Source organism: Diprion similis, chromosome 11, assembly GCF_021155765.1.
Source record: "Diprion similis isolate iyDipSimi1 chromosome 11, iyDipSimi1.1, whole genome shotgun sequence".
Classification (NCBI taxonomy): Eukaryota; Metazoa; Arthropoda; class Insecta; order Hymenoptera; family Diprionidae; genus Diprion; species Diprion similis.
In genome coordinates, this window is record NC_060115.1 from 595,459 (window position 1) to 617,939 (window position 22,481).

Here is a 22,481-nt window from a genome sequence, read left to right on the forward strand (position 1 = left end):
ACATGTATGGTTTAGTGTTTTAATTTTTTTTGTAATCATTTCGCATGGTTTACGTTATACAGTAAAGCAACAATAACAATTTGTTCAACAAATATTTGCATAGCATTAGTTAACAGAATAATAAAGATCAACAGATAATAACAATTATTACTATTGAGGAAGAAGGTTACAGCTATCGGCTTAATGATGTCCGTGGGAGTAACCGTGCTTCTTGCCTTCGTGGTGTCCACCCTTCTTTCCGTAGTCTTCGTGATGCGAGTGATGGTGATCGTGTCCGTGTTTTCCATGCCAGCCTTTGTGGTCATGGTCGAAGTGTCCCTTGTCGTGGTGTCCCTTCTTGCCATGGTGATCATCGTGGTAGCCGGAGTGGTGGTGGCCTCCCTTCTTGTGGTGGCCTTCCTTGGATCCGTGATGCCCGTGATGGTGTCCGTGCTTTTCATGGTGCCCACCCTTGTGGTGGTCATCGTAGAACTTGTGTTCCTTGTGGTATTCGTCCTTGTGGGCCTTTTTGTGGTAGCCGTGGCTCTTCTCGCCCTTTTTGTGTCCCTTCTTCTCTCCGAATTTGTGTCCTTTGTGGCCGTGTCCGTGCTCGTGGTGATGGCCGTGGTGGCCATCCTCGTGATGGTGCCCCTTCTTATGGCCGCCGTGCTCCTCGTGGTGCCCAGCGTGATGCTCTTTGCCATGATGACCATGGTCGCCCTCGTGGTGGTGATGGTGCTTCTTGTAACCCTTGTCACCCTTCTCGCCGTGCTCCTCATGGTGGTCAGAGTGATGCTTGTGGCCTCCGCCGGACTCGTGGTGATGACCATGGTGCGATGCGGCGGCCACGAGATCCCTCTTCTCCCTCACATCACGGGCAGTGGAAGCTGATATCACAGCGCAGAGCACCGCCAGTGCCAGGCAGGACTTTAACCCGAACCCCCTGGCCATGCTTGTGCTATTGGGACTGAACATGGATATTGACTGACGCTCCATCATGGAATCAAAGCTTATATAGTTGGACCCAGTTGCGCTTATACGTAATCGCTTTCGTTCGGGTAACCCAAGCGCTCACTGGCTCATTCACAATCCGAGGTGCAAATTTCGCAAACGTATGGTCGCCATCCATCCAGAAATTGCTGCACCGCTGCCGAGATCGTTAGTTGACCCGATTCAATGACTTCCTGAAAATCTTGGTACATTTTCCCACACCATCTTTTTCTTGTCGCTTACAATGCTCGTTTTCCAGAGCTTTATGAGCGCAATATTTCATTACCGTCGAATCGACACCGTCTTCAGTGTGCATGATTGATAAATAAATTGAGAATGGGATTACTTGATATGATACATGAAACCAAATACAATGTAGACTAAAAACACTTGTTGACACGTGGGCCGTGCGGTCGAAATGCTCTGGGGTTATAGGTTGTCGGATTCGTCTCTTCTCCTACACAAAGAAGGAGGGCTCGTTCTCACGGGATTCTCATCGGGCGTTAGTCACGGCGTCGTGTTTGAGCAAGCAGGCATGATTTCAAGGAGTTACATAAGGCATTCGGTCAGCAGTCAGCCTGACGGATGGCTGGACTGCTTGGTAGACTGAATCTTGCATTTCCATTACGTTTCAAGGAGATTAAGGAAACAATCCTTTCGTAATGTAATTACAACCAGTCAAGAAAGAACTACCGCTTCTGAAATATCTCCGATTATTCTGCGTTCGATATAAAATACGGACAATCGCGACAGCTTATCATACTAAAGACAGCAGTGAAATCAACAACTTAGCTCTCGGTATAGGAAAAACCCCCGTGACTATGAAGTGTCTAGTGGTGGTGTGTCTGCTGGCCGTTTCTTTGGAGTACAGTCTAACGAGTGCTCGTCAGATCGACCCGAGGAATCGGCGCGATCTCGAAGCGGCCGCGTCACATCATCACTTCGAGAAGGGCGGGGGTGAGGAGCACCACGCCGATCACCACTCTGAGAAGGGAGAAAAAGGTGACAAGGGCTACAAGTCGCACCACGACCACGAGAAGGGAGAGAAGGGCCACCACGACAAGGAGGGACACCACGGTCACTACAGCGACCACGGTGGTCACAAGAAGCACCACCATCACGACGACGGATATTACGCAGAGCACCACAAAGGTGAGAAGGGTGAGAAGGGTCATAAATATGGAGAGAAGGGACACTACCACAAGGGTCACAGCACCAAGGGACACCATGAAATCCACAAGCTTGATGAGTACAAAAAAGATAAAGAATTTTATGACGAACACCACGACTCGGGCCATCACGAGAAGCATGGTGGGCATCATCACGAGCATGGGCACAAGAAGGGTGGCCACCACAAGGGAGGCCACCATCACAGCGGCCATCACGAGGACCACTACGGAAAGAAGGGACACCACGAGAAAGGATCTCATCATCATGACCACAAGGGACACAAAGCCGCCGGGGGTCACGACGAGCACCACCATCACCACCACGGGTACGGAAAGAAGGGAGGTCACGAGGACCACAAGAAATGGGCCTTCAAAAAGGGCCATTAGAGACAGAAACGCTTACGAGAAACAACCCGTGACCCACGCTTCATCGATCATCGGAAACCTGTTACTTGTTACGTTTGTTCACCCGAATGTTCTTCTTTTCATTGTATTTATTTACCTTGGCGTGAATAAATCTTCCGAAACAGTATATTAATTTAGGCATTTTATTGTATTGTAATGCTGGATTGGAACCCTCGTATCAGTTTTCTCCATCTCCATAAACATCCGTCAAACCTGAAAGGCTTTGAATCTCCTATAAATCTCGAACTACGGATTTATGGTATTTTTTTGCAGTGAATCGTCTTACAATTGGTGGCAGATATCGCCGCAGATTTTTCACCTGTCTATCACTACGAGCAGGCTTCGAGTGAGCACTTGTGTATTTACTCGGTGATATAATGGTTGAAAAAAAATTGTCATTTCTTCCGTCGGACTTTGACTTCCTTTGGCAAAACGAGCCTAATGCAGCTCGAGGTAGCGCCGTACCGAGGCAAATGCTCGACGTTTTTCTATTCAACAAAACGATTGACTAGTTTCTTTAACGAAGTTGTTGCGCACATTTACAGTTATGCGGTTTCGTCGAGTCATGCCTGTTGATGATGTGGCACTGCTGTAACAGTACAATGACGGAAAAACGAAATAAGGTCAATTTTCATAATACCTTAAGCTATTTAGTTGGTTGAAAACACTCTCTAATCAGTTCCAACTCTAGAGGGGTTATGCAATCCACTTGTGTCCAATAGTCGCATTCGAATTAATCGATTTCTTCGATGACATAAATAGCAATGGTTCATTTACTACTTATCGAAAACGCATTGAAAAAAACTGTCCAACTGGCAGCGAACAGAACTGTGGACTCTTTCCGGCTTGTGTAACAAACTCTGCAATGGAAATTCACTAATTAATCCTTTGACATTCCATCTGCTGTTTGCGACACTCTCTGGGTCACCGGGCTATACCTGGATCTCTTTTTCCGTCAGATTATCCACGTGTCAAGTCGACGGCGATGCTTATGTGTCAACGACGATGTATTCGCGTTACGAAAGTGGTCGCGTTTTCCCGTTGATCGAGCCCAATAAATTCACGTCGTAATCAAATTCTACTTACAAATACCTTGCAGTGGGATGGTATTCCCCAGTTCAGTGGAGGAGGGCCTTGTTCGATCCAGTATGCATTCGTCAAAAGATTTCTCGTGGGATTAGTCTGCAGTAGGTGAAGTAAGTAGAGTTGATCGTCAGCCTCCACTACCTCGGCGTATAAATAACTTGCAATCATCTAGTTTCTGGATAGTTTTACCTAGTCACTCGCTAATGACAGTCTGCATAACTCGAGCCATAGCTCGAACTTCTCGAATCTTCGATAGACTGCTGAACGATGCGAACAACGTATCCGTTCATACTCGTTCAGGCAGTCGCTTTGTTTTTTACCGAGACAAAGTCTGACCCGGTTTTCTCGGTAAATATTATCAAAAGACTGGTCCAGGATCTTCAAACTTCGCCGTCTGGATACAGCTTCAGTCACCATAGCGACAGTCATCATCCTGGGGGATACAAGGCGAATGTCAAACATGGCACGACGAAGATGTCTCGGCGAATCGGGATAAGGAGTGCGACAAATATGAAGAGCGCCGGGCCCAGTTCTCTCGGGGGTTCCGTGAACCACGATATGACTCGAAGTTATCAGCTCGCTGGAAGTTATGGGTTTGTGATATCCCACGGATTTAATGTCGGGGAAAATGACGACGCGACCCCAGTCAGCGATGCACATTACGGTGAGGTTTATAATATACAATCGATCGCTTCAAGCCATCCAGGTTGCACCGGTGGCTGCGTCATTCCTTCCTTTAATTCCTTGATGTCTTGTCGTAGGAGCGAGTAATGCTGATCCTGTTAGTATTGCGGTTTTGCAGCTGAACAAGGAGGACTCTAATGAACCGAATGTCAACCCTAACGTAAAGGCTCAGAGAATCGGGGTCGACTCCGAAGAAGAAACATACGGATCGTACTCGGATTATGACAAGCTTTTCGATCATGACAAAAACTCACCATCCGTCAATCCGCAGCAATATTACGGATCGGATCTCCAGGATGAACGAAAAGAAAAATATGCCATGCAGGATGGATACGGTGAATCTAATAACGGCGGGAATGAGGGGACAAATGTTGAAACCGAGAAATATATTAGAACTGAAGATTCCAGTGACAAGGGGCGAGGAGACCAAATCGATGATGGGAAGGGTGAAAAATATTTTGACATGGTGTACGGTGGGTTCAGTTACTCTAATCCCAGTAAGAGAATAGAATCATATGAGGAATACGGCGACAATGAGAGTCACGAAAAATACAGCGAGCCTTTGGAAAAAGAATCTCAGCTGGTTACGGATGACAAAAGTAATTACGACAAACTGTACCCGTCCATCGATTGGAGCCAATATAATATAGATCCGAAATTCGAATTTGCGGACGACTTCTTGGCAGATGATTTCTTCAAAGAATACAATGAATTTTTCTACGGCAGTCGTGGCAAGTCTGGGCATGATCATGATTTTCACTTCGAACACGAAGATCACGGCGATCACGGCTTCGAGGATGACAGTGGCCATCATTTCGAAGGTGGGCACAGCGCGCAAGATTTTTTCGACCATTCGGACTTCGGCGGTGATTATTACGAAACGGGAGCTGGTGAAAAGAACAATAACTTTGGAGAAAAGAGTGGTAGCAAAAAGAGCATAAAAGAAACGGGGTATCATAATGTACTGCACAAAGATGAATTTAACAAAGATCACACATTCTACTCAAACGCGGACCAGGATGGTCATTTCGATAAAGAGAAAGATTACCATGGGCATCATTCCCTGCACGGCAAGAATCACGAAAATGCCGGTTATCAGGACTCTCGCTCGCACGATGACCATCACGGGAAAGGTTACGACACAGACAAGGGGCACTACGACAATGACGATATTTCTCATCACGACGAAGACGATCACACGTCCTTTTTCGGTGATAAATCCGAGTATAACGATGCCGGGGATGATGAATATGACATCGAACACGAAGATAGCCATGAGTATTGAAAGCTGATCGTGAACTAAATAGCTTACCTCGATGTGTAAATTAGCTTTCTAAGGCCTCGTAGATTCGAAGTTTCAGCCTTCGAGGGTAAGGCAAGCCCCTTAGTGGCTGCAGGTGAATAATTAGTTGATGGTAGGTAAGCCTTGGACGATTGGTACGTGCATTTGACTTTCTGCAGAGAAATTTCAGTAACGTTATTGCCCAACTAGAAATAACACAGGACTTATGATGTGTACATTATATGCACCTACGATGAATTGAAAGAAATAGTGCACACAGCATGGATACTAGCAAATTGTCATTAGCGCAACAACGCCATATTATATCTTGTACAATAAATAACCATATAATAAAATAACGTTACAGAGTCGATACATTTGCCATGAATAAAATCATATCACGCTTATATTTCATCGCCCACTAATAGATTTTTTTGACATAGTCATCCGATGACTGTCCATACTTCTTTTCCCCCTTGTGACCCTCCTTCTTGGCGTATTCAATCTCATTATCGAAGTGCTCCTTCTCCCCCGCTTCTCGGTCGTGGCCTTGAAGAGCGCCGTACTGATGTCCGTTTGTGAACGATCCCTTCTTCGCCTGGTTCTCCTCGTGGTGAGCAGCGTCAACCTTTTCAGCCTTCTCATACTCGCCCTTGGCGGCGTCGTGATGTGCGTTTTCTGATCCGTACGTCTCCTTGTGGCCACTTGCATGATCGGAGTCATAGAAGGACGTGTCCTTCTTGAATTCGTCTTTGTGGTAGACGTTGTGGAAGCCGGACGTTTTGTGTCCCTTTTTGTGCCCCCCGCTCTTGTGAAAGGTCTCTCCCTTCTCGCCCTTGGCGGCAGCGTTGGACTCCGCGTACTTCTTCTCCTCTTCGGCTTCACCCTTTTTCTCCCCACCAGCGCTGCTGTAGGCACCCGCCTGCTTCTCCTCGTCTATCTTTCCTTTCTCGCCCTTGTCAAAACCCTCAGCGACCTTGTACCCCTTCGAGCCCTTTTCGCCACCGGCCGCCACTTGAGCCGCTTGGAACTCGGCACCTCCGCCGTTGTTGTACGCCCCTGCGCTAGCGGCTCCACCAATGCCTCCGTGTCCCAATCCCCCAAGAGACCCCGTTATTGGAATGTACTGACCATGAGCTAGACCAGCCCCTCCGCCGATCCCGCCGTACCCCAGGCCCCCCTGCAATCCCCCCGCCTGAATCAGCCCGTTTCCCAAGCCCCCCAGCCCCTGAAGCCCACCCCCCAGTCCGCCCCCGAGTCCAGCTAGGCCAATACCGTTTTTTGAAACCCCGTAACCGAGCCCTAGACCGCCGGCTGCTCCCCCGCCGTAACCAAGTCCGCCGATCCCTAGGCCAGTCTCGTCAAAGCCACCCCCACCGATATTTCCGCTGTAGCCGGTCAGGGAGGCAATATTGTTGGACCCGATGTCACCTGCGTGATTGAGCCAATTAGTAATGATTGGTGTGGAATGAACAGTGAAATTGATCGAGATCAGCGTTAAAATCCTTTTAAAGTAAGAACAAAATTCTTGGAGTGAAATCGAGGCTTGTGGGTGACAATATCGAAAAGATATTATTATAATTGTGGTGTTACGAGAGCTGATCGATGAACAGAAACTCAGCGACCTTGCAGTCTGAAGAAACCTTGTGCAAATATCACGTTACTCACCACCACCAAAGTTTCCTATACTGTATTTAGATGGAAAATTGATTCCTGAGCCTCCTGAAAATTGTCCGAATCTCCCGGAACCCCCGAAATTTCCACCTCCGAGTGACCCGATACCCTGCAGAGGCGAGCCGTAATTGTAACCACCGGAAATACCGGAACTCAACCCTCCGGAGTTGAAAAGTTGGCCTTGACCGTTCCCGTTTCGCCTAAATATGTAGCCAGTCGCTGAAGTCTCGAGATCTTCGGATCCGGGGCCAGAGACCACAAGATTTTTGTCGCTGTCATCTGCCGTTGAAACTGGCTTTGTGGCACTAACAGTAAAACTGAAAAAGCACACTAATGCGACACTTGTGAATAATTTCATTTTCGAAGCTTTTTGAATTTTAGCATAACACCCTTATCCGACTATTATCCGTAAAACGACGCGGTTTGTTTTAATGTTCAGCATGAGCCCGCAGCTCCTTTTATATGAATAATCTTTGGCAACTGCCGGATTACTGTTGCCTCATGTTCCACGATATGTGGATTACAAGCTAATTAAAGGAATCCTGCTTCCTTCGCGAAATGCTGAAGTTGCAAATTAGACGTATATCCGTTCTCAATTCCGCTGTTGCATACCTGTCCCACATATCAGAGTGAGTCCGCCGGCGGCAAACGTACGAGACTTTACTCACCAGTCAACCGGAAAATCAGTCTGAATTCGGCTTTGGATCCTACAAGGATCTGTAACCAGTATTTTATTCAAAATCCCACTGAATTTTGTTTCCGAAAAAAAACAACGATGAGTATAATGGTTTCACATTTGATTTATTCATTCCATACGCGCACTTAATTAAAACGTAACTTGAAAAACAAAACAAAACAGGCTCAACTTGGCATAAAGACAGTGCATGATTCGCGTTAGTATAGCAGAGGAAGTTAATCACGAGGTGTATCTGCTGGGTTCATGATGCCCCTTTGCATAGCCATGCTTTTTGCCCGAACTGGCTGCATCCTTCGCAGCATAATCAGCATAATTTTCACGGTAGGCCTGGTAGCCCTTCGCGTCGCTGTGACCCTGGTCCTCTTTGTAGTCGTGACCCTTGTCAAACCCACCATCCTCCGCGGCATCATTTCGAGCATATGCAGAGTCGTGATGGCCCCCTTTCTTGAAACCACCCTCGGCGGAAACATGGTGTCCCCCGAATGCACCCTGTTTCTCAAAGTGGCCACTTTTATGGGCGTCGTCATAAAAGTCGGTGTCCTTCTTGTACTCGTCCTTGTGATAAACGTTGTGGAAGCCACTTGTCTTATGGCCCTTCTTATGGGAGGCTTCGGTGCCGTAGCTTAAACCACCCTCACCCTTTGATCCTTCCTCGTGTCCGGCATAGTGGCCGCTGGTGCTGCTGTGAGATTTTTTACGCCCGCCGTCGGCGCTGTAGTGACCTAAAAGAAGTAAATTGTAAAAACTGAATACACCAGTCGCTGATTCCGTCGGACGTCACTTACCCTTGTGATTCTCGCTCTCGTGTCTACCCTTCTCGTTGTTATCAAAGTCCTGATGATTCTTGTACCCCTTCTCTCCCTTCTCTCCATGGGCAGAATGCTTCTTTGCACTATGCTCTGCGCCGCCCTCGGACTCGTAGTCAGACCCGCTAGTCTTGGCTGGTTCGATGAAACCGTGTCCGAAAGAAGGGTCGTATTCCTCTTCATCGTCGTCTTCATCGTCTTCATCCGCGCTGTGATGGTCTTCATCATTCTCTTCATCATCATCGTCCTCCTCGTCATCAGCGATTTCAACCTTCTGAGGAACCTGGTCGACCTTCACAGGCACGAAGTAAGGCGCCAGCGGTTCTTTCTGCTTCGGTAACAACGGTAGGATGTATCCGGTGGGCAAACCAAGCTTGTAGTTATCCGGTGCGTTTTGAGCGTACTGATGCGACGCTGGTCTAAATTTCAAGATGTTTTCTGGTGCCCCGTAAGCCACGGAAGCCGGTTCGGGTGCAGAGGCGATGTAGCTGATCACCGGGGTTGGGGCGTTGTGGAAGTTTCCGGCTGCATGGTTGTTGAAATGAACGTACGAGACGGGGGCACCGTGCTGCTGCTGATATGAGTATCCGCTGGCCGAAGCCTCCATATCGGCAAGATTCGTCCGTGAAACCGACACGCTTTCTAGGTTAGACGGCATCGCGGCAACGCATCCGAGGGCAGCGAAGAAACACCACATCATCGTTTGGTACACAACCATTTTCACAAGGAGCTCCTGCGCTGAAATACACTTATGTCCGTAAAGGGTGAACTGACCACTGGTTGCCTCTGTGTTCCACTGCGAGCCTTTATATACCGGTTTTCTCATACCGTGCATGGAGTGTCATTATGCCAGTATAATTTCATGGCCGCTAATAATTCAAGAACAATCTCTTGTTATTGACTATCTTTCGAACCTCTATAGCTGAGTAGTGTTGGAAAGATTTTGCGTAACCCGGCGCGCCCTGACGCTAGTCGGTTAAATATCTTTTAACGCAATCGCCACTGCTTTAGCCACGGTCACTCGCCGGACGATGGAACCAATTAATTCGGCCACGCCGCGAGTGCAGAGTCTTTAGATGGCGATCTGCGTACCCATCGTCGTAGGGTAATAGTGGCTCGCGTGGCTTATTTTGACAGGAGACTTCTTGTCGCGTTCGGACTCAAAGATTGTTTTGAATCGGTGCGGTGTTCAGGTTTCTATTCATATTTTTCATCGGCGATTATAATATAAATATAATATGTATTGACGGGACGTGGTCGAGCGATTTGCGGTTTATCGTTTGCACCACCGTCCAGATCGGCTAACCTTGAGTGCGCAATACCGTTCAGCTTCGTGAAATCTGACAGTTTGTTGAAATACCTAACAAATTGTCCTTCCAAGTGCATTCTCGTCAAACACAGTAGCCAATCCGGTACGTCAGCCAGGTGATTGGCGCAAGGTATAAAAGAGACGGATCTGTATTGGGGTAACAGTTTATATTGGCGACGTTTGTCGAATAGTTTATCAATCCGATTGCGTCGATCGGATAGAAAATACATTGGTTTACGTTCTGAAATACAAAAGGCAAAGCAAAAGAAGGAAACAACATACACAAACACATAAATATGAGTGGCTTATGGAGAGTTTTTCTGGTGACCTGTCTACTTGACGTCGGCTTATCTTATCCGGCAAAGGAGCAGGCTGGCAAAATGTACGTCTCGAAGACGAAGATGTCGGATCTTGAGTCGTCCGCAAGCGGCTACGTCTACAAAAACCTCCCTGCGTCAAAGTACGCTGAAATAATAAACGAGGGACTGCGAGAGTTCGAGGAGGCGCCCGCTGCAGCTCCGGCGAAAAAATCAGCCAAAAAGGAGTTCGTTCTGCTCCCTTCAATTCAGCTGGAGCCTGATGCAGAGATGCTGCCAGCTCATTACACGAGGGTTGAACCACCGGGCGTCGACCACATGGAGATATCGTTCCAGGATCCGGAAGCCTTGGGTTCGTACAGAAGTTCGCTGATCGAGGGAACGCCGGAGGCGGACGCGGCGCCCGCCGCCTTCGCGAAGACCGGGGAGTTCCAGGAGGGGGCCGGGAAGCAATACGCCGCGGAGAAGCACGCGGCCGAGGGAAAGAAGGGGGAGAAGGGCTTTAAGAAGGCTGAGGAATTCGAGGAGGCCGTCAAGGGTGAGCACGACAACGAGAATCACAAGGGGAGCTACGCCGAGGCGGCCGGCAAGAAGAAGGCCTACGATGAGACCGAGAAGCACTACGCGGGGCACAAGGATTCGGCAGAGGCGGACAAGGGCGCGAGCTACGAGCTGGAGGGCCACCACGAAAAGGGGCACAACAACGCCGGCTTCCACAACGTCTATCACAAGGACGAATACAAGAAAGATTCAGACTTCTACGACAAGGATCACAGGGGAGGCAAGTTCAGGAAGCACGGTCACTACGGTGAGAAGCACACCTCGGCTGAGGGTGGATTCAAGAAGGGCGGAAACCACGACTCGGGATACGCCGAGGCTGACGAAGCCAAGGAGGGTGAATTTGCCAAGGGGCACGAGAGAGAGGCGAAGAAGGGGCACGCCGCAAAGCAGGGGTACGGCGGGTTCTTTGGAAATTTCGAGGAGTTCGCCAAAAAGGGCGGCGCCGCCGAAGCGAAGAAGTACGGCTTCAGCAGCGGCGACAGCGCGAAGGAGTCTCGCTGATGTTAATTAGCACTACGATTTGTGTACAGTAGTATTATAGTTTCTCATTAATCTGCGGTAGGACCCACAATACGATGATCAGCCTGCTAAATTTGTATTTATTTATGGATGCAATTATACATTTCGACAGCATGCTCTATATCTGTTAGATAATAAAATAATGGTTTGAATACATTTATACTTATGTACGTTATGTGTGTGTGCGCAGAATTTTGTAAGCCCTGTTAATTCATTGATCCCTCTCCCTATATCCGTTTATCAATAATCATTTTGCCCGCATCCAATATCGTAAGAAATTAGATGGAAAATTTGAATTTCGTTTTAGGGGATGATCGGTAAATTCATGGTATAACGGATTATATGTGACAGTGATATTTGTATTGTGCGGAACTGCAGGCCGGGACCACCACAAACAATTTGGTTGAGTAACAGTTTGTAGTCCAGTTTAATAACTTTAGTGGATACCATTTCGCCATGCAGGGGCGGTCATTTCCGTAATTTTGGTAAAAGCACCTGTTTCGGATTTGTCACAAAAGTCAGTGGCGATGATTAATGGGTATTAATAGAACCGCAGCGCCTGCTCGCTGCAACTGTAACGAATCGCAATGAATTGTAGTCCGGAGCCCCCATCAAATGAGAATAAAGGCATAATTGATGCAACTATGCGACTGGCTATAGTGACGCATGCTTGTTTCCCCTCGGGGGGCGGGGAGGCGACATGGTGCATTCGTGCGCTGCACCCACATGTGCAGCTCACTGCATAGCCACACAGTTTCCGTGCATTCATCAACAATAAGCCGCACTAGATACCGCGGGGACGGAGCACTCCGAGAATGCATAAATCAGCCATTCTCCGCATTGCCATACATAACAGATAACACAACGTAGCACGAGTGAATGGAGCTCCTGAATCGCCTATTCTCACCTCCTTGGACAACATACCAGGCACACTTGCGCTTCCGACGATTGTTTACGAATTATCGAAATACGTGATTCGTGAAACATTTGTTTTTAGACGTTTTCGAATGATCAGATCATGGATGTTTTTTTCCTTATGCGGTGGGAAAATAACGTAATAATAAAAACTTTCAGGTCCCACTTGTCTAGACGTGCTATTAAAGTAGGGCAGGGCAGTATTTGGGGTTCAACTGAGATTCGTGCTGCTGAAGTGATTGATGCAAATGGCAATCTGTTTTGAATAAGGACTATTCGATTAGTTTCGTATCGAATTGAACGAGACGACATCGAAGGATCAAAAAACAGCTGAGGGTCCGGATTGATCTGGCGTTGAAGTTTCCTGAATTACGTCAAAATTATTAACCTAAATTTGTTCAACCTAAATCAATCGTTGAATGAACTGGCAACAAACAAGTGGGCTTGACCATGGCGTCAAGAATTTTAAAAAACTATTTATCGAAGGTGGCTGGACTTGGCAGTCACCGTTATCAGGCCTTGCACTTTCACGGATCGCCTCTTAACTTGAAAAGCTGCTCTGAGGTATTTGGCGAGATTTCAATTAAAACACAATCAGGTATCGACACGTCTCCTGTCCACCAATCAAATCACCATTGATTAAATTGGAAATTTCAGCAGGTGACACACCAGTATTACACAAGGCTAGCCCGCACACAGGACCACGAGGCGATAATGAACGTGATGTGCGATACATACTTGAAGTTCGAACCCTCCATAGTGAACATTGGACTTTGCGGGATGGAACTTCCCACCCTAAACCTCATGATTCGCAAGGGGATGAAAGAGGGCATGACCATTGTGGCAGTTCGTCGGGATGACGAGGCTGTCATCGGAGCAGCGGTAAACACCGGGTCGTGTCGTTGGAACCCCGATCATCTTCTGCGGTTTGCAAACTGCTGCCAATGCGGCAGCATTCGGGATCTGCTGAGGTTCTACGCTTTTGTGACAGCGACGCCTCAGCTCTGGCAGAAGTACTGCATCCTCAAGATATTCGAATGCACCTACGTTACGGTCGCTACCGAGTATCAGGGGAACGGGATCGCGAAACGTCTGATTCAGGACAGCTGGTATCTCGCCAGGGACTGTGGCTACAGGTTGTTTCGCATCGACTGCACCAGCAGGTAGCGAGCTTTTCATTCTGAACGATTCGTGGACTTTTTTCTCAACCGGTAATCTTGTTCAAGGTACACGGCCAAGGTGGCGGATGGATTCAGGTGGGAACGCGTGTGGAGCTTACCGTTCGATGAATACAGGTGGAATGGTGAGGTGGTCTTCAAACATATTCAAGAGCCGCACACAAGGGTCGACGTCTACGTCGACCAGGTCAGATTTTGCAAGGACTATTGCAGGCCGCATCCGACCTGCAGGAAACGGAGGAAAAAAAAGTGATGGCGTATGGAGGTTACAATAGAGACGTGACACGTTCTATACTGTCTGCGAATAATTGTTTCATGTATGCTTGTGTGGTGATCAATGACGACTGGTGAAGTATGAATAATTTAATTTTAATCTCGATTATTGTTGGCTCCCATTTCGCAAGCGCGCGGTAATTATTCGCACATTTGTCAAGGATTCAACGTCACCCCGGGTATCAGCTGTTGCGTAGTCGCAGATTTTCGGCGGTATACATTATACGTGTAGGTACGCGTATATAACCACGCAGCGTTCTGGGTAGTAATTAAACTTCACAACATCTCGGCTTACTTCAATCTCTGGTCGCAATTACACCGACCAGCTGTTGACTTAATAACGAACGAAGTCTGTACCATGTGCCGCGATACGCCGGAGAAGAAGACCTTGCTAAGGGGCAAAAGTGGGGTGGAAAGCCGCGTGTCAGCTAGGCGGCGAGCCTTCTGGTTAAGGGCTTTCCAGTTCCGTTGGTAATTCAAGTGATATTTGCAAGGAGTTCAAAGGTTCGCCCGAAAACGTTACGCAAAAATAAGACCTGGCAGATTGGACGCCTGCAGACTCGTCAAGGTGTAAAGTAAAAGAAACTTCCACCCCAGAGATGATGGATTCCTGCGATCCTCAGCAATCGTTGCAGAGCACCAACTTTTCGCGGTTTGACGACCCTGAGATCAATGTCTCCGAAAACTCTCGCTTGCCGGATATCTACGAGTCAGAACAGATGTTTTAAGTCTGATCGTGTAACTGCTTTGATCGGTATGGTGTTTCGTCCCTATGCACTGTTCTCTCCCAGTATTTTCCCAACAAATATACAGATAATTATACGGAGTTTGATCCCCTTCCACTAAATCATAGCTCTTTACATTGAAGTGGTCTCCGCCCCTCGGCGCGGCGAGGGAGATTAACGAAGCAAGTACTTCTGCGGGGTCATTTGCAGGCACTGAGAATTACGTACCGACAACGTAGGTACAACGTCCACCCATACGAGCATCTCGAGTGGTAGCATTCAGCGTTGAAATAGGTGGGTGCAGGCTATAGTGGCAGACGCTGCTCGCTATGGTAGTGTTCCAACATTCCTCTGGCATCGAGGATTGTTTCCCGAATTGGAATAGTTTGAGCAGACCTGGCTCGCCGACCGATGTCGGTTTCGGACCGCAGTTCCGGTACGAATGAGGTTCTCCCCGACCGCCGTCGCCTTCACCGAAATTCATAATCGAGCCACGATCATTGCATTGCGCGCAATTTAGCCGCCTGCATGCACTCACACTCCCGTTTACCCACGGTTAATGACGTAGGTACTTCCTCGGATTAATATTCCCGCTTAAAAGCCGCGGAGGATTTCTTTTTCATCCATGTGTGTGTGTGCTTACAAGTGCGCTGTAATGAAGCACGCTTTCGAAAACAGCTCTTCAGAAATCTCCTCGAGGTGTCTGGACGCGGACAAACTCCGGTACCGCAGCGATTTTTCATACGCGGTCTAGAATTTAGGTGGTACGCCTTTTTCCTTCTAATTCCTGAGAAAGGGACTCGAGAAGCTGCAGTTGTACTCTCTGGGTTTGAATCAGTGGGATTGAATCATTCCTCATTATATGTATAAAAGTGGAAAGAACCAGTGTATATACACTGCATGACAATTCGGTGACGTTTCACTGATTTCCAGTACAAGCATCATGTATAATATACACTGATTTGGTCCAGTGGTATACTTATAACTGATTCACGTTTAAAAACCAGGTTTTCCAAAGCAGCTCAGAGCGTCGTGGGTCTTTAGGATGAAAAAAATTAGCAGTCTTAGGCTACGAAGCCCCAAACCCCGCGAACGCTTACAGAGCTTCTCTCGTATCGCAACTCCCAGCCCTGAACTACAAGGGATGCTGGTCCGCAGTGGCTGACTCGAGGATGGATGCGGCCGTTTCTGGACCGTCGAGCATTCTCCGAACATTGTACTCATTACCGAGTCCCTTTAACCCGGTGTCCCCAGGTCAATATGCAGGGCCATTGTAGCGAGGACAAGTCTGTCTATCCATGGATGTCGGATGCACGCAGACTCCTGCAGACATTGTCGTCTCACTAGTGCGGTATACACCGGTTGTATAGGCACCATTATTGATGATAGATGCCATCGCCTAGTCTCTCGTTTATATGCCGGTTGTGTTGCTGGCCGATATATTGACGCTGCTTCCGCTGATCAAAGGCCCCTAACGAGCCCTTTGATTAAAGTCTACACCGAGAAGAATTGCCCCCGCAGGTTTCAGCACGAATCTATCCTAAGGGGGGTCCGTGTGATCGTTATTGTTTACACGCATTCGTCACGGCATATATCAAATGTGCGATTTCCGAACGACTAAGTAAACAGGACATCCCTTGTTTATTCGCGTGGTTGAATTATTTCGTGCAGAGCGGAGGATGAGGATGAGGTGAGTGATAACTAATTTACTTCTGTTTGAGCTTGTATGTTGTATACACTGTGCATAAGAGAGAGACAGAGGGAAAACGAAAAAGAAATACACCACTGCCACCACTGGCCGCCAAACAATTTGCGAGCTGTTTGTGCTTTCTGGGCACCGCACGAGGTACGCTCAATTAGGTATTCGCCTATCAACTCGACCAACTAAACCTGAACCTAAATTACAAAATGGCTGTGATTTGAGTCGAGCTTTTGCGCCCTTTCGGTGTATAATTACGCGATCGCTTTTACCTTGCTTGTCGTCGTCCACGGGACAGAATGCACAGCACATACATGGTATAATATACCAACATGGATTTACTCCGTTCCACCCCGAACAAAACAAGTTAATTAGCCGGGCGTTGTGAGGCAAGCTTGTGATACGTCCGCGAGAGGTTCGTAATACTCCAAAGAATTAGCGAGTCATTAGTACAACTTGAACCAAGAATTTTCTCGTTAGCTGTAAAAGCTCTCCGAGAAATAACTCGATTAAAAAACTAGCCTCAGACCTACGGCAACGACAGACAATTAACGAAAGTGCTTCTCCAGTTTTCACGGATGCAGGCAGGAATAATTGTTGGCGAAAGAAGACTACTCGTGACTTATACGCTTCGGTAGGATGTTTTCTCCACTTGGAAATGAAAAGTAATGCCCTTGTTTCGTAATATGTAGTACCTTGACTGCAGTATATGTGTACGTATAACATCGCTTGAGAAACGTTTTCCCTGTCAAATTTTTTCCTGCTTTATTCCAGTTTCCATTCAATAACGCACCGTTGTGTACAAGGCGAGGGAAAATGTAGGAAGAAAAGCGTTTTTCACTATTCTTTTACCCCGCATAATTTCTCGGAGGTGTTTACTGTTTGACGAGCGGTTTAGAGGATTATAGAACGAGGGAATGCAGTTGCGTATCGATTTGTTTGCCAACCTCGCTGCCAGCAGAATACTCCTACAATCTTTCTCGATTCCCCATTCTTCGTTCTCCGTTCTTTTTATCACTCGAACCGTGTGAATCCCATCCAACCTACCCGTGCAAAAATCCAGATGCTCGAGACTGCGGCACGAACTCGCAACGAGAGCGAAGGCGAATAGACGGTGCTCACGATCAGTGCTGAAGAACGATGAGCTAAGAACTGTGCCTGCCTTTCATTCCTTTCGCCATTCCGTCCTATCCTATCCTACAGCTCTTCGCCTCATGTTATTTACCTATTGAAGTTTCATTCTCTCTGCGGAATGGCAACTGCACCCGGGTTTCTCTCGAGAATGCTTTGTCACTGTACTTTGCTTGTCGCACCGATTAATCTCCAGCGAACCATTTACTCAATATTTTCTTCTCGTTTCGCTTGTTTTGTATTAATCGATTTTCTTATACTTCGCTTTTCTTTCCTATCCATGTAACTATTCGCATGTTGCATAATTGCAAGACGAAATTGTACGCCTGACATCGAAGAAATAATATTTTACAGACAATGTTTTTCAACGACGTTAAAGAAGAGAAATCAAATTACTAAATAAATAAAATCGACAATAATCGTAACAATGATATCGATCATTTAAGGTTTCATGCAGCCATCGTCTCTTTGTAACACAGTGTCAAACTATAGCCTTTCTCAAAATCACCTACTCTCAACAATAAAAAATTATCGTTTGCACATGCGATGAATTGCGGAAAATGAATAATTATTTCTAGTATACAGAGGGAACACGCGCTGCTCCAGCATTAATGATGCACCGCCCGTATCTGCGGCATATTGGCTAACGAAGCTCGATCATACAATTAAGATTGACGTTATTTGCAGCGATACGCCTATTTCCGTTCCCATCGGGGCTCGAATTCAGTTAACGAAAATCGCGAGCGCCGTGCCGGTGCGACGTGACACTAGTCATCCTCCGAATAGTTTGACAATCGAATAATTAACTACGTTATAATTGCGCCATTGCTACACTAGCGAAATCCCGACCCACCAATTGATTATACATTCACGTCAGCTCAGACTCGTCACATGCGAAATATCCCTCCACTTGGGTCGGGACGGGACGGCAAGCTTGACTGCCTCCAGACGCAGCTCCTGCAGGACTCAGCCTCGCTCTTCGGGATTTCGTACCTTCGGGCGTCTTACCCTTGAGTTATGTCCTCTCCGTGAACTCGATCCTCTGAGGAATTTCTATTCAATTTGATGGGGATCCGCTAGCCACCTGCTAATTTGCCCTTCACCCTTCATCCTTCACCCTTTCTCTCGGGTTTTTCACCCGCGGTGGTGACGAGGGTGAAATTCTTTTGTTTTGGTTCGTTTTGAGATTGTCGCTCGCATGGTTGAAAATTTCACTGCAATTTCATTAAGTGACTACAATAACGTTTTTTCTCCCTCGTGAATTTAATGCATCGAAAATATTCTCGGATCGTAATTCTCGTAGAGTATATAAAATTCAGCATGTACGCGCAATTATTCATGCCTTGATTGAAATCCTGTGGCGGTAGTTGAAAAGTAATTAACTTTTAATAGAGAAAGTTTAGTAGTTCTAGGTTACCTCCTCTCTTTATTCAACGTGCACGGGCGCATGCCATTCACCCGCTGCTGAACGCTTGAACGAAAATGCTCGGCGTATACCGAACATTCGGGAATTCCTCCGTGTGTACGCCATCGGGTTGCAAAAAAGCTTTCATTCGTATTTCAAGCAGCTGTTTTTTCTCCCTAATTTTATTTATTTTATCGTCACGGACTGCGAGAGCTTGTCCCCAGTCAAACTCGCATAGAATTCTGAACCCGGGTTAACATCGGGAAAGTTTTACCGCGCAAGCTTCTGCAGCCCCGATTCGACGAATATCACCATGCTACGGATATGCGTCGGACCGGAAAACGGCGATAAAAAATGAGCGTGAAGATAAAGTTTTATACCGAGTAGGGAATGTCTTCCCGACGAGATCTAACTCGAAGTCCGTGACACCGGTGAATTATCACGCCACCAGACACACTCGAGAAATGCGAGGGACGCGGTATTGACGGAATTTCAATTACCCTTATTCGAGACACTCGCAAGCTCGATATCCCGAACGACGCGACGTCGATGAGATCCATCTTCTTGTCTTACAGCCGCCTTTATCAAACGTATCGAAGAGATCTTCGCATTCCTTACTACGGTAAATGTAACGGGGTGAGAAAGTGCGGTTCTACTTTTCGTTGATAGAATTAACGTGTTTCTGGCAGATGAGGAAAATTGGCCGGGGTTACGCGCACTGAATATTTCCTGTTTCGAAAAAATTCTAACACCGCGAGATTCCCGTTTTATTAAATTTCGGGCCAGATACTACAGAGGCGCAATTAGTTCCAACTTATCTCCCTTTAATGCTCTTGAACCCCGGAATCCCCCGGAGGGTGCAGCCGGCATTTTCAGCATATCGATTAACACCCTATCCATAAATAGAACTACCCAACTTAGCATTTCGTACAAAATTCATGACCTTCGTTACCGACGACTCTTCCGACTTAGCCCAGTCACATCGGCGAATGACTGATTTTACTTCCGCGGTGGCTCTCATCCCTGTCGGAGTACCGTTAACGCCAAGTAGCCGACGCGGCGTGTGAGGTACGTGCTGGTTGAAAATCTATTTTCAAATGGAAAGAAAAGGGAAAACACAAACAGAAAAGGAAAAGAACTCTCAACGAATTAACGCAACGTGGCAGCGTATTCATAACTGGAATTCGGTGGTTTCAAAGGACTTTGATTGCACTCGGTATCTCGTCTGTTTTAATCACCCGCACTTGTGTCGGTCATTTAATCAATGCCTGTAATTTTACATTCCCGATGAAATAGTAACTGGAAAAATTTCTAATCACAGGTATTCCAATCAGACCAGTGTTGACATGTTGAAACGTATCGGAGACCAGCAATGGATAATATTGCTTCTCCAAGCTGCGGAAGAATTGCTGAATCCCTATGAATGGAATCTCACCATGCGTCTTTGGTTTAAAAATACGCACGCACCTGTACATCGTTTATTCTAAAGGATCTCCGAGTGTCAGTTACGCAGGGACTCCTAAGAATGGCAAGATACTGAGCCAAAGCGGATTTTAATTAAAACACTGAGACACTGGAGAAGAGCGTGTAAATATCCATCGACAAATACACGCCGCGATGCAGCCAGCCCTCGTCCTCTTCAGTCTCTTTGCTGCGAGCAAGTATTGCCGGTATTACCTGCCTTCATCTACCCAGTTGCATTTTGCTCCGCGCGCATATTCTATTCCAAATCGTGAGAATATTTACCTTTGCATTAACGGGATACAAATATACGTTTACATTCCGCTGATTATACACGGCGTTGATGGAGATTTGAGGTATAAAATGACGAGAGAGGTTTACTTTGGTTGAAAGTAAAAAAATCTAGAGCTTTTCTTTCCCATCGCGGGAGCGTATATAATCGTGCTTTGATTATCACTGTCAACGTAATAATTATTATTTATATGATTTCGGGTGGCGATATTTATCTCCAATTTTTGTCCAGAGACCGAGATTTACGCGGCCTTAGTGTGCTGCTACGATGTTTCAGGGGAATGAAACGTCGAGGAAAAAGTTAATCTACTTTATTTGTTGCAGCGCGCGTCGTTGCCCTTATATATACGACTTCGGATAGAGTAATACTCGCGTTAACAGCCGTGTGAAATATATATCCGCAGAGGAGTGGTGGTACTCTGGCAAGAAGGAGCACAAATTTAGGGTCACAATTTCGCTCGTTTTCACCGATGATACACAGGGATGAATAGCGCGCACAAAAACGGGATAAAAAAGCAACCATATTCTAGGCTCCGAGAATGGAAGATTCTCGATATTGTTTTCCGGGCTGTTCACTCGTACAAGAGCGAGAACTTCTCAATTGAATTTCTTGGTAGAAGGCACAAAGATCGCATTTATAAAACCTCCGCTAAACCTAGGGAACCCCATCCCCTGAGTAACGAGTGCAAAGAGTAGGGCTAGACCGTCTCGCCCGAAATTCCCCCATCTTTTTTGCAGTTTTGCTTTCCCACGCTGCGCAGCGTGCCCGAGGAGATATCAAAATAATTGAAAAAGTTTAAATAGACTTCAATGTTATTCATTTATTTTACGCACAATGGACCTTCCCCTTTTTATTTTCGTCCCGCTTGACACTTTTTTCACACGTTGAATTTGAAAACTTTTTTAGAAGCTTTAAGGGTTCTTCTTAATAAATATTAATCCCTTCAATTATGTTCACCCTAAGTGAGTTAATTATAATACGCATGCAGGAAAAAAATACACACACACACACACACTCAAATGTGAATATCTCCAAATCTTTACCGTGCATCTGGTATTTCTCGAGTTCGTTCGTACTATTTTGCGTATCATGAAAATTATATCTGCTTGTGACAGAAAGCAGGTAAATATAATCAACTCGTTGAGAAATGGAGAAGCGGAGCGATGCGGAGAACGCCGGTAGTGAACTCCAGTTTTATTAATAATGTTCTCTATTCGACATTATCTAGTTACGGTTCGTAAACAACCGCATTCCCAAGTTTTCCTGATACGCTGCACGAACAAGCCTCGTTAAGGAATTTCTGCTGCTCAAACTTAAAGCAAAGCCTAATTTTTCTATAAATCACTTGAATTGAGTTGGAAATTAACCTTAAGCCATTCCAGCTGTCATAGATTATTGTTAATCAATCGATCGCACTGGGCTAGCCTGCAGGCTCAATCCCCCCGAAATAATCGGGAGATATTCGAGTAGCGAACATCCCTGATGTTATAGCTGCTCTATCCCCTCGGATGAAATAAAACGAGCCATCGGGATGGATAGTTACACAATTTTTTATCTTTATTGCCACTGTTATGATTATGATTAGATTATTACTATTATTATCATTATCAATATTATTATTATCGTACCAATCTGGCAGGTGAACGATGAATCAATAACTGTTTCCGTGGCATACAAATAATACGGCTACTGTCTCTGAACAGAATTATTGAAAAGAAAAAAGGCATCAGGGAATAAATGGGAGAAAAATGATGGGAAAAAGGCGGATACTATCCTGTTGGAGCGCATCGATGCCTTCGATACCGTTACTTTTTACCGTCCCCGGTGCATAAATGTAACAGGAACCTGCATGTGTCAGGGCTTACACAGAGCGTATTGGCACTCAGGTACTTTTGCATTTTATGCTTTACAGCCTTGGCTCGAG

At 46.5% G+C, this 22,481-nt stretch overlaps 6 protein-coding genes across 6 annotated transcripts; 3 read left to right on the plus strand and 3 right to left on the minus strand.

Moving 5' to 3' along the window:
• Nucleotides 1-5: 5 nt before the first annotated feature.
• On the minus strand, nucleotides 6-992 carry LOC124412282 (histidine-rich glycoprotein-like). The gene has a single exon (XM_046892028.1). It carries the CDS (start codon nucleotides 976-978, stop codon nucleotides 181-183), a length of 798 nt encoding a protein of 265 aa, XP_046747984.1. The 5' UTR covers nucleotides 979-992; the 3' UTR covers nucleotides 6-180.
• Nucleotides 993-3,831: 2,839 nt separating this feature from the next.
• LOC124412423 (RNA polymerase-associated protein LEO1-like) lies at nucleotides 3,832-6,046 on the plus strand. Its single transcript, XM_046892282.1, has 2 exons — nucleotides 3,832-4,293; nucleotides 4,391-6,046. Exons 1-2 carry the CDS (start codon nucleotides 3,897-3,899, stop codon nucleotides 5,596-5,598), a joined length of 1,605 nt encoding a protein of 534 aa, XP_046748238.1. The 5' UTR covers nucleotides 3,832-3,896; the 3' UTR covers nucleotides 5,599-6,046.
• LOC124412449 (glycine-rich cell wall structural protein-like) lies at nucleotides 5,886-7,772 on the minus strand. Its single transcript, XM_046892319.1, has 3 exons — nucleotides 7,762-7,772; nucleotides 7,264-7,586; nucleotides 5,886-7,026 (listed from the first exon to the last, which is right to left on the minus strand). Exons 1-3 carry the CDS (start codon nucleotides 7,770-7,772, stop codon nucleotides 6,017-6,019), a joined length of 1,344 nt encoding a protein of 447 aa, XP_046748275.1. The 3' UTR covers nucleotides 5,886-6,016.
• A 281-nt stretch (nucleotides 7,773-8,053) lies between these two features.
• Nucleotides 8,054-9,542, minus strand: LOC124412436 (sarcoplasmic reticulum histidine-rich calcium-binding protein-like). Its single transcript, XM_046892293.1, has 2 exons — nucleotides 8,752-9,542; nucleotides 8,054-8,688 (listed from the first exon to the last, which is right to left on the minus strand). The coding sequence occupies exons 1-2, from the start codon at nucleotides 9,488-9,490 to the stop codon at nucleotides 8,186-8,188; spliced, it is 1,242 nt and encodes a 413-aa protein (XP_046748249.1). The 5' UTR covers nucleotides 9,491-9,542; the 3' UTR covers nucleotides 8,054-8,185.
• A 692-nt stretch (nucleotides 9,543-10,234) lies between these two features.
• LOC124412417 lies at nucleotides 10,235-11,633 on the plus strand. Its single transcript, XM_046892274.1, has one exon. It carries the CDS (start codon nucleotides 10,378-10,380, stop codon nucleotides 11,458-11,460), a length of 1,083 nt encoding a protein of 360 aa, XP_046748230.1. The 5' UTR covers nucleotides 10,235-10,377; the 3' UTR covers nucleotides 11,461-11,633.
• A 1,210-nt stretch (nucleotides 11,634-12,843) lies between these two features.
• Nucleotides 12,844-14,319, plus strand: LOC124412450 (arylalkylamine N-acetyltransferase 1-like). The gene is made up of 4 exons (XM_046892321.1): nucleotides 12,844-12,957; nucleotides 13,054-13,529; nucleotides 13,620-13,758; nucleotides 14,077-14,319. Exons 1-4 carry the CDS (start codon nucleotides 12,844-12,846, stop codon nucleotides 14,317-14,319), a joined length of 972 nt encoding a protein of 323 aa, XP_046748277.1.
• Nucleotides 14,320-22,481: the final 8,162 nt, after the last annotated feature.